Source organism: Callospermophilus lateralis, chromosome 10, assembly GCF_048772815.1.
Source record: "Callospermophilus lateralis isolate mCalLat2 chromosome 10, mCalLat2.hap1, whole genome shotgun sequence".
In the NCBI taxonomy this organism is placed as follows: domain Eukaryota; kingdom Metazoa; phylum Chordata; class Mammalia; order Rodentia; family Sciuridae; genus Callospermophilus; species Callospermophilus lateralis.
The window spans coordinates 119105768-119117183 of record NC_135314.1 but is presented as its reverse complement, the minus strand read 5'-3'; the positions used below and the strand labels follow the sequence as shown (position 1 = coordinate 119117183).

Here is an 11416-nt window from a genome sequence, read left to right as displayed (position 1 = left end):
ATGTCACTGTGCCCACATTTATGCTCCTATACGTTTGTGCATTCTTGCCTCCAGTAACAGGTCCCTTGAGTCTGGTCAGTCCTACCCTCCCCAAGCACAAGGTTTAGGATCAAGCCCAGTGAGAGGTGGGAGGTTCTGAATCCCAAACCTGACACCCTTGATGAGGCCACTAGACTCTCCGTGACTGTTTTCTTGTCTTTTAAATGGAGACATTGTCTGCTTTGCTCAGGAAAACGTAAGATGAGGACCCTTGGACTACCAGTAGAACCTTGGTTTTAAAACAATCACCTTCACATAATACCTGTGTGATCTTTGTTAAGTTACTTCACTTCTCTGTACTTCATTACTCCTACATAGAAAAAGAGGTTTAACTAGCTCCAAATGTGGTCTCCAGGGTTTCCAGGATACTTTTAGGGGATGAATGAAGTCAAACTCTTCCCATAACAACATTCATAGCTATTTCCCATTTTCCATCCTCACTCTCTTGAGTATACAGTGGAATTTTCCAGAAACGATATGACACTGCTCTAATAATAACTTGTAATGGGTCTGTTATTTTTAAACAAATTAATACATTTTATTTTCCTTCTGTTTTTTTGCAGCACTGGGGTTGGACAAGGACACTTTACCACTGAGTACATGCCTATTGCTTTGTACTTCTTAATTTTTGACACAAGATCTCACTAAATTGCTGAGGCTGGGCTCAAATTTGTGAGGGTCCTGCCTCAGCCTCACTCGTCGTTGAAACTACAAGCGTGAGTGACAGCACCGGGCTGAGTTTACACATTTTAAACTTTTTGTTTCATTTTGTTACAAACAAATATCTAGGGCTGGGGATGTGGCTCAAGTTGTAGCACGCTGGCCTAGCACACGTGAGGCACTGGGTTCCATCCTCGGCACCACATAAAAATAAATAAGTGAAATAAAGGCATGCTGTCCATCTACAACTACAATAAATATTAAGAAAATAAATATTAAGAAAAACAAATATCTGTCTATATCCATGTATCTCTTACATAAACAAAAGCCCTTCAGGGTTCTAATAAATTTTAAGTGTAAAGGAGTCCTGAGACCAAAAAGTCTGAGAACCACTAAACGCATTTTCTAGATCTTTCAGGTCATTCATTCATTCAACAAACAACGGTGGCACTTTTAGAGAGAGTCTAAGGTGTTGATGAGACCCGCAGTCCCTGCTCTGATAAGAGTTTACATTTGGCAGCGAAGAGACAAATTAGCAAGGTAGTTTGTAAGAGCTGCAAGTTTAACAGCCGCACGGAGCAGGACAAGGGCCCCCGCACTATCTGCGGCCTGCTCTGAGGTCACGCTCTAAAGCGTAAGGCGCCGGGTTTCAGCAGGGGTCGTCCCGAGGCCTCCAGACCCTGGGAAGCCGAGAACGAGGAGGCGGGGCCACAGTCCCCGCCCCGGCGCTGTCGCAGGGTGACGTCACCAGGCCGCGCCAGCCAATCGCGGGCCGTGCCAGTGTGGGCTCCGCCGTAGCCCGCGGCCTCCGGGCGGCGCTATGGCCCGTCGGGCGGCCCCACAGAGTCGCCATAGCCGCCCGCTTCCTTTAACCCAACGTCCTCGCCGCCGGCTCCGCGCCTCCGCCATGGCCGACGTGGAAGACAGCGAAGAGCCCTGCGCCTTGTCATCCCACTCCGGGAGCGCAGGCTCCAAGTCGGGGAGCGACAAAATGTTCTCGCTCAAGAAGTGGAACGCGGTGGCCATGTGGAGCTGGGACGTGGAGTGCGATACATGCGCCATCTGCAGGGTCCAGGTGATGGGTAAGTGCTGCACGAGAAGCCGGGGCGGCGGGGCGGCCTCCGCGGGCTGAGCCTGGCGCGGGCGGGGAGCGGCGGGGTCGCCCTGCCGGCGCGGGGACGCGGGCCACGCCCAGGCCGCTGGCGCCTTGCGCCGCAATCGGGGGCCAGCGGGGTGGTCTTCCGCGCCAGCGCGGGGGCTGGTGTTCTGCGCGGAGGAACCGAACCAGGTAATTGCAGGTGACGGTGGGTGTGACCCAGAAAATTAAACCGGAAGGCCTGAGGGGAGCAGGGAGGACTTCTTGACGTGCGGGCCAGTCCCTGTTCTGAAAGCAGAGTGCAGAGGGTCAGGGCGGAGGCCGCGTCCGGCTGTGCACTGAGGGTCTCATCACGCGCGAAGCGATGCTCGGGAGTCACGTCCACACAGACACCCTCAATTCAGGAAAGAAAGTATACGGACGGTGCATTTCCTGATTCCTTGCTGCTGCTGCTGCTGCTGCTGCTGGGCTAGTTTTTAAATCAGGATTGATTCAAGACCCAGGCAGATAGACCTCACTTGTTTGAAGTGTGGGTAAAGAATATTTGAATTGCATGGGAATTGAAAAATCTGAACCCTTTATTGCCGGCTGCGGCGGTGCAGGCCTGTAATCCCAGCAATTCGGAAGTCTGAGGCAGGAGGATCCCAAGTTAGAGACCTCCCTGGGCAATTTAGTGAGACCCTGTCTCAAAATAAATACAAAGGAGGAGGATGTATCTCAGTGGTAAATTGCCCCAGGGTCCAATCCCCAGTACCAAAACCAAAAACCTTTTATTCAGAAACAAAACTTCATCTCCATCTATCCTCCTTTCCATAGTAGGATGTCATTTCCTAGGGAAGATGTTGTCCTGCTCTACCATGCCCATATGGTGACCTCTCTTATACAAATAGGTCTTCTTTTTATATTTTGAGTAAAAAATATTGCACCAAATGAAACATTTCAGAACAATCTCTTTGCGCTTTATAGGTTTCTGTTTTGAATCTCAAGACAACTGTTATTTAAATGGATTTAAAATAACTATGAGACTATCTTCAATGGTGAATGATAATGTTTTTTGAAGGTGCATGGAGAAAATTTACGCTTCTTTAGTTTGAAAACGTAGTGGCTTGCTCAGAAAAATAAGCGAATTGGAGAAAGTAAAGTGAATTGTGCATCCTTGTTGGGGAATGAGACTTTGAACATACTACAATTGAGAGAGCTCCCAGCTTACCTTCTCTTCTGCCTTTCATTCCTAAGGACTTGTTTCCAAGATTTACAACATGGGATTCAAGTATTTTTATTTTTACTTTTGGAAGACCTTGATAGTGGGTGTGATCCACTTATTTTGCATATTAAACTATTTTATTTGCATGCAGTACAGCCATCCACAAAGCTAGAATAATAATTTCCAGTTTGGGAGGTATTTTTAACTTATCCAGAAGACTTGACCTTTTGTTCTTTTGCAGAACAAGTTTTACTAAAAAATTTATACCCTAAATTTCCTGTATTCTGGAAAAAGCTAAACTTGCTAGGCAAGCACACCACCACCACTGAGCTACATCCCCAGGTCCCAAATTTCCATTTAATATCTTTCTAGTTTTAAAAGAACATCCCTAAAGAGGCATTTCAAAAGGATCTCTCTCTTAGGGAGCTATTTTCTCCCCAAAGGTGGGGGGGTGGTTAGTAAGTAGAAATCCAGAACCTAAGATATGATTGAGATTTTGCAACAAATAAACTTTACTGGGATACTTAAAGTAGGTCAGAGTGTGGGCTATGTGTGACTCAGGTTCATAATTAACTTTCTAATTATAGCAAATGTTCTGCTTCTCCAAGATTTATTGAGAATATTTACAACAACTGTACTTTGGGTTCAGGAAAGTATCCTGGACTAGACCTTTGTATTTTGTTTATGAGATGTTTGTGGCCACTTGGTGGTCAGGTGACAGCAGAAAAAAATTTTTTTTCTGACTTCCTAGTCCTTAGTCTAGCATCATTTTAAAAGGTGTTAACTGTTATACTCCTTAGAAATGTGCTATTTTAAATATTAGGATCATTATTAAAATAATTTTTTTTATTTGAAACTGTAAGAATTCATGTAGATTTGGGTCAACTTTTTAGAGTAATTCTTAAATCTGTAAGCATGTTTCTAGATTGTGCAACAAGAACCCCCATATTCATATATATTGGAATTTATCTGAAATGCCTAAATGGTGTCCTATATCTCACCATTTACGCATGTGAGATAAATTATTATCTCTGTCACACCTTTCTAGGGTGGGTAACACTCTTGTCCTTGGGTTGTAGCCCCTCCCTGATTCTGGAAGGAGCTGATGGCACGGGGAGTGAGGACTGATGGGATAGGGGAATAGGTTTGCCAGCACAGCCCAGTTGTGAAAGTCAGAGTAACCCTTCGTGATGTATTTTCATGTGGTCATGTCACAGAGCCTTTTGGAGTCTTATTTTCCTGGTTTGTGAAACAGGCACTGGGATCACCAATCCTAATATTCTTAAAATTCAGTGGTTACACAGAACTCAAGCCTGGTAGGGTTGCGGTTAGCGTGGCTTTCCTGTCACATCAGGATCCCTGTGTTCCTGGGCGCTTTTTATTTGTTAGTGAGCTCTTTAAGACACAGCCATGTTCTTTTTTGTGTCCCCAGTGCATAAGTCCTTGCTCAGGGGAGATGCTAGTAATTACAGAATTGAAGGGCTCCCCAGGAGGCAGTGGTTGTTTTTCATCCACACTGGAGAGGCCAGGGCGCTGGTGTTTTTTTAAGGGTAAGAGCATGTGGAGAGGAGCAGACGGATGTCTGAGCATAAACTAGCAGAAGAAGAAAAGCAGGCTTCAGCTCCACTGTTTCTATTTTTACAGAATTATTTTTCTATATTTATTCTGTAAACTGGTTTGTTGTTGATGATGATGTTGTTGATTTGAACTTCCTTTTACCCATCTTGGACTCCTTCCTCTTCCAGCTAATGTAGTACCTTTTTCATCAAGCAGATAGTACTACAGATAGGTTTTGAAAACTTCAGTACATCCTTTAGGTTCCCATTTCTAGTATTTACTCCCAAATAATTTATTAAGATACTTTGCTACCTGTAAAGGGAGCATTTTCTTCTAACAGAGTGTTTAACGTTACCTCCTATCTACTTATTTGGGCTGTGAAGCTCTCACAGGTGAGTATCTCCTCTCTTACCTATAAATAGTCATGGAATGATCGCTTTTTTACAGGAGAGAGAATTGAGGCTCATCTGAAGTTCATAATTGGTCCAGGGCGACAGAACTAGTAAATGCCGCTGAGGCGGGACTTGATGCTAGATCTGCCCAGTTGCCAAACCCTTGCTTTCCCTCCTCTGCCTCACCCCTCTTCACCAGTCTTGTTCACCAGGGTTCTGACCTGTTGGAAACATAGAAAATCACTTATTTTAAAAAAACTTAAAAGTGTCATAGGGAAGAAAGAAAAAAGTTATTTTTTAAGTGTCAGTAAGTATGGAAGACTTAAGAAAATCTGTTTATGAAAGAAGTTTTAATTTTTTGTAGGTTATGTAGTCATGTAGTTAAAAATTTAAGAAGTTAGGCTGAAAACTCCTTCCCATTCTATCCAGTCCTATAAACTTTATAATTGGTGTCTTGGGTATCCATTTAGATGTGTGTGTGTGTGTGTGTGTGTGTAAGGAAATACCAATATATAGGCATGGCTTGTTAAAAATGCTGTCTTAAAAAATAAACTACCCCCCACACACACACACACTGCATGTGAGTGCACAGTAATTTGTACTATAGAGGTGTGTGGTACATTTTCCTCTAGTGGTGCTGTCAAGACTTCTTTTCATCAGAGCTTGTAAAAATAATCCTTAACCCTTGTGAAATTGCTCCTGGTCATAAGTAAATTAGTAGGATGCCTTGTGTTTTATTCCCCTTTAAATAATTATAATCAGATGAGAAGCTAAGTATGAATCTTATCCTCATCTGTAACCTTTAGGGCTTTTATTTCATTTTGAAGTATCTGGGTTTTAAAAATTACATTCTGAGCATCAGAGTGAAAAAGTGCTATTTGTTTACTTTTAGATGCCTGTCTTAGATGTCAAGCTGAAAACAAACAAGAAGATTGTGTTGGTATGTTGTAATTTCTTTCTCCTGCTTTTTAAACTAAGGGTTTTTTCTCAGTCGGGGTGTTTGAATTTGCTATTAAGATTGACTTTATTAATGTACAAAAATAAACTGTAAAGCAGTGAACCATTATTAATATAAAATGTGTTGGTTCTTAAAAGGTCTTAAGGGAATTAATCTGTAAGTTACTCCTTTATTGCTCTAATTAAGAATTGGTTATATAATTTCAAATATAGTCATGGTAAACATTTTGGTAATCAAAAAGAAATAATGATCTCGTTTTAATAGAACTATAAAATAAGGAATTTGTCAAATATCATTTGAATTTTGACTCTAAGTCAGTTTTGATTCTAATAAGGCATTTCTGTTTTCAATTCTCTTAAGGTGCACTAATTAACTTTTTAACTAAGGTAGGAGTTAGAAACCTCAGATGCTAGTGGTAGGTTTCCATGGTGCAGTTGTTCACAGCCTGGTAGATCTTGCTGTCAAGTCAGGTTTGTTTGTGTGTGTTGTGTTTTGTTTTTAGAATGTAGTTTGTATGTTGAAATCTATTAAATTATCTTTATAGTCTTAGACTACAAAAATTGTCTTAATCTAACAGTTTTAAGCAATTCAAAAGTTTTTATGTCCTGGTTCTTAGGGTGATTTTTTAAAATGTTTATAGAGTTTCCTAGAATAAGCTTTGTGCTTGTTGGCATGGCTTACCTTCTGAGTCTTAATAAACAAATAAAATAAAGGCATGCTGTCCATACACAATTAACGCCACCGCCCCCCCCAATTTTTTTTTTAATTAAAAAAAAAATAAAAGCTTAGAATGTTTTTCCTCCCTGCTTCCCACCCTCTCAGCCGGTTTTCATAAATTTTTTTTTCTTCCTTTTTCTCTGTTTCTTCCATATTACCTTGTGCTGTTGTTATATAACTCAGTGGGTCAAGCAAGGGACAAATGAAGCCCACGTTTGATATTGCATTATTTCAGACTGTGGGTGCTGTCTCTGTTTAAATTTTTTCTTTTATGCAGTTTGTTTTAAAAAATTAATTAATATTAATTAGAACTTGTTAAGGCTGGCCTCTTTTATCACAGAGAGACTCCCCTCCATCCAGCTACTTTGATTCATTGTCACATGAGGGATTGCACAGCTTCTGGATGACTTAACAGTTCATCACTTCTAGGAAACAACTCAGTAGATGGATAACTGTTAGTGCTTGGAGGAGTGTCTCTGCCTTATGATGGCCACCTATGAACTGAAAACTTATTTATTTTTTTTTTTTTTAGAGAGAGAGAATTTTTTAATATTTATTTTTTTAGTTTTCGGCAGACACAACATCTTTGTATGTGGTGCTGAGGATTGAATCCGGGCTGCACGCATGCCAGGCAAGCACACTACCACTTGAGCCACATTCCCAGTCCCTGAAAACTCTTGAAACGCATTCTGTCTTGGTAAATAAAAACCAGGAGGACATTTTTCAATAAACCCAAAAGATCTCTAAGGTCAGTGCATGGCCGAGAAGGTCTGAGATCTACAGAACATTCAAGTCCTAATCTCCTGACTTTCTTCAAGAAGAGATCATGTGGAGCTCTTTAGGAACTGGTGGTCATCACCTCACTCGTAGATTCTCAAAACAGGGATGGAAGGTCCTCCAGGTGTGACTTATTTCTTAAATGTCATTTACACATGTAAATTTCATTTACACATGTAAATTTGTATATTTTTATAGATAGAAAAATATTTTGACCAGTCATCTTTATTCAGGATTATGAACCATGACTTTGATTCATAATATAAAATAAGCTATAATTTTTAGCTTAGTAATTTAGATTGAAATGTGTCATGTTGTCTGCTCTTTTCTTTCAGTGGTTTGGGGAGAGTGTAATCATTCCTTCCACAATTGCTGCATGTCCCTGTGGGTGAAACAGAACAATCGCTGCCCTCTCTGCCAGCAGGACTGGGTGGTCCAAAGAATCGGCAAGTGAGAGCGGTAGAAGGCTTTCTTGGTGCAGCTGTTCGCAGCCCTGGTAGATTTGCTGTCAGGTGCCCAGTGAAGGCTAGAACACTCCAGGGAACTAATTCTTCAGATAGGAGTCGCTGGATCTGTGGTTCTTTGGGACTCATCAAAGGCATGGTTTAGCATTTCGACAGTTTTAATTTTCAAGATTCTCCACAATTAAGAAAATAATTTATTAAAGATGGTCTTTCCTACCTCTGTGGTATGTGTCACACACGCTGCTTTTAAAAGTGCTAAAAAGGAGAGAATTCCAGGTGGAATGAAATTTATAATTTACCTATCTATATACAAGGAACTGTGGAAACAGTTCCATTCACAGGAGAGCTTTTTGCATGCTTCTGGTTGATCAGTTAAAAAGAGAGAGAATGTTATAGTGACAAATAAAGTGCAGTGTAAAACCTAACTCTTATCCTCAATTTGTTACTAATATTTTTATGGGAAGAAGGGACAATTCATGACATCTTTATTTGATATAATGATAATTTTGATTTTGGACCAGGGTAAATAAAATCTTTCAGGCAAATGGAATTTTAATTGCCTTTGAAGTTATTCTCTTATCTTTGACTCATCAAGAAAACCAGAATCTATATTTATCTCACAGTTAAATCATTGAGTGTTAAAGGACAGAGCTATTTTCTAGTCCAGGTCAGATTATGTTGTTATTGTGCGTTTTAGACAAAATACTAATGAGGGGGAACTATTTACCAGTGCAGCATTGGATTAAAAAGTTAATCACACAGTGTTTTAATAAATTATTTATTCTGTTTACTTTGAGTTGTTGCAATTTTGTGTATAGCCTTAAACTTAATAAACTTACTTAAGTAAATAATTTGAAAAAAATTCATGCACTCTTTTGTCAGTAAAACTTAGTTTACTACCTAGAAACATAAGTAATTTTGTGTATGGCCTTAAACTAATTTAGTTAAAATAAATAATTTGAAAAAAAAATCATGCACTCTTATTTGTCAGGAAAACTTATAGTTTACTACCTAGAAACATAAATTCAAGAAAATAATTAAAATATTTACTTCACATCTGCAGATTCTAAGGGATGTGAATACATTAAAATGTTTTTAAAATGTAATGATTAGGATAAAAAATAGAATTTTGCATGTTTTCACATTGGCTACTTTTTATTAATCCAATGTCTTTGAAAAATTTTACTTATGTATTTTTTCAGAAATTTCAAGCTACTGGAAAAAAATTACCCAAATCTGGCCATTTAAATGTGCAGTGAACTATTTTAGTAGCTGTTTAACATTTTTCAAAGACTTCTTCCATAATAATGTGAACTAGATACTTGCCTGTGCTGTGGAGAGAGAAGTAGTGTAAGTGTTGTTACCCAGGTCAGTGTGACAATATGTAAATGAAATCTGGAGGATGGTGGAAATAAGTTGATATTCCACACAGCAGAACTACAGTCCAACTACCTAACAAAGCGCTGTTTATACTATACATCAGCTTCTGAGGGCAGAGAGGAGGAGGAGGGCCTGGGACAAAGCCGCTCTGATCCTCCCCATCCTGGGATGATATCAGCTCATCTGCATAGCCATCTTGAAGTTTGGTACATATTGTTCATCAGAAAGAACATGCTGTGACATTTAATTGTGGGTTCTAACACAAAAGCTGAGCGTTGAACAGGTTATTTCATTCTATTTGAATGAATTAGGGTTAGGGTCATTATTTAATTGCATATTTGGAAACTTCAATTAATTGAACTTTAAAATTGCAAAAAAAAAGGGGGGGGGAGTTAGCGTTTAAATTCAGATCATTATAAATAGTTTTCTACCAAATCAGTAAATGTTAGGAAAGTCACATGGAACATTTGTCTGATTTTCCTCATGTGGGACTCTTACATTGCAGGACACCTAACTACCCTGGCTCCTGCCACTAAATACCCATGGTTCCATCTATATCTGTGCCATCTCAAAACCCACATGTAAAACATCCAATGTCGAGGTAGTATTGGTGTCTTGCCTAGCATGTCCAAGGCCCTGGGTTTACCCCCTAACAGACACACACACAAGTCTGAAATTGTTTTAATTGAAATTATCAGAAGAACAATTTTTAAAAAGTGTTCTCTAGGCGATTAATGGAGGCTGGGCATGGTGGCTCAGGACCGTAATCCCAGCTACTTGGGAATCTGAGGCAAGAAGATCACAAATTCCAGGCCAGCCTAGGCAATTTGCCAAATTAGAGAAATAACAATTTAAATTAGGGAAATAAAAAAGACTGGAGATGTAGCTCAGTAGTAGAGCACTTGCCCAGCATGCACGAGGCCCTGGGTTCCATCTTCATCACCACAAGAAAAAAAAAAAGACATCTGATAAAATAATTAAAATATATATATATGATTTTTTTTTGAGAGAGAGAGAGAATGTTTTTAATATTTATTTTTTAGAGGACACAACATCTTTGTATGTGGTGCTGAGGATCGAACCCGGGTCGCACGCACGCTAGGCGAGCACACTACCATTTGAGCCACATCCCCAGCCCCTATATATATGATTTTTTAAAGTTATTGCCAAGGACTAATTTTGGATAATGGACATTGTATATTCTGAAACAAAGAAAAGTCAGTGTTCAGTAAGCCCTTGTTTGAAAAATAAAAGAAGATATAGTGTAAATTTGGAAATAAGGAAAATTGGAATTAAAGTACAGATATATTTAAATTTTAAGCTACTTTATAAATATTCAAATGGTATAGTAAAATACATGAAAATGTTTACATGGGAAGTTCTTTACCATATTTCTAGCTTTCCTTGATACTCAATTGCTGAGACTCTAGAGCCAGGCTATGACTTTGGGTAAGTTACTTCACTACCCCAAACCTCAGTTTCTTCACATGCAGTGTATTTAATTCTTACCTCACTATTCTGTTCTGAGGATTGAGAACCAAGTGGATAAAGGGAACAGTGTCTGGCATGTGGTAGGTAAGTGCCACTGTTACTGTTTCAATTTCTTCCATTTTGGAAGCTTCTTTAATGGAAGTGTTACTTTCAAAACTGTGTTTTCAGGACTGGGGTTGTGGCTCAGTGGTGGAGCGGTCGCCTGGCATGTGTGAGGCGCTGGGTTCGATCCTCAGCACCAACCACCTAAAAACAAATAAATAAAATGAATGTATTGTGTCAGAACAGTGTGTTTTCAGTCATGGGATAAAGCACTCCTGACTGTCCTCAATAAAAAATTGATAAGAGGGCTGGGGATGTGGCTCAGGCAGTAGCACGCTCGCCTGGCATGCGTGCGGCCCAGGTTCGATCCTCAGCACCACATACAAACAAAGATGTGTCCGCCGATAACTAAAAAATAAATACTAAAAATTCTTTAAAAAAATTGATAAGAAAAAGATTAAACATACATTGCCTGTGGCACTCTGAGTTTTGGTGAAGGATGGTAATGAGGCCTTCATGACTCACCTGTTACAAACCTAAAATTAAAATCAGTATAACAAGTCAACATGATTTCCAGATTTTACATTAAAAGTTTTTGTAAATGGGGCTGGGGCTGTAACTCAGTGGTAGAGGGGTTGC

The 11416-nt window shown here is 39.8% G+C and overlaps 1 protein-coding gene across 2 annotated transcripts; it reads left to right on the top strand.

Annotated features, from left to right (window-relative positions):
- Window positions 1-1478: 1478 nt before the first annotated feature.
- On the top strand, window positions 1479-8289 carry Rnf7 (ring finger protein 7). 2 transcript variants are annotated; one of them, XM_076867731.2, is made up of 3 exons: window positions 1479-1781; window positions 5841-5888; window positions 7736-8289. In XM_076867731.2, the coding sequence occupies exons 1-3, from the start codon at window positions 1520-1522 to the stop codon at window positions 7852-7854; spliced, it is 429 nt and encodes a 142-aa protein (XP_076723846.1). In that variant the 5' UTR covers window positions 1479-1519; the 3' UTR covers window positions 7855-8289. The 2 variants fall into 2 exon arrangements, with proteins under 2 accessions (XP_076723846.1, XP_076723847.1); XM_076867732.1 differs by having other exon boundaries at window positions 1479-1774; window positions 7736-7874.
- The last annotated feature ends 3127 nt before the right edge of the window (window positions 8290-11416 follow it).

Excerpts from the sequence above, each read along its gene's own strand:
- Rnf7 (XM_076867731.2), top strand. The coding sequence starts at position 1,520 with ATGGCCCGTCGGGCGGCCCCACAGAGTCGCCATAGCCGCCCGCTTCCT. Across the intron at positions 1,782-5,840 it reads CTGCAGGGTCCAGGTGATGG|ATGCCTGTCTTAGATGTCAA; the intron begins GTAAGTGCTGCA and ends GTTTACTTTTAG. Across the intron at positions 5,889-7,735 it reads CAAACAAGAAGATTGTGTTG|TGGTTTGGGGAGAGTGTAAT; the intron begins GTATGTTGTAAT and ends CTTTTCTTTCAG.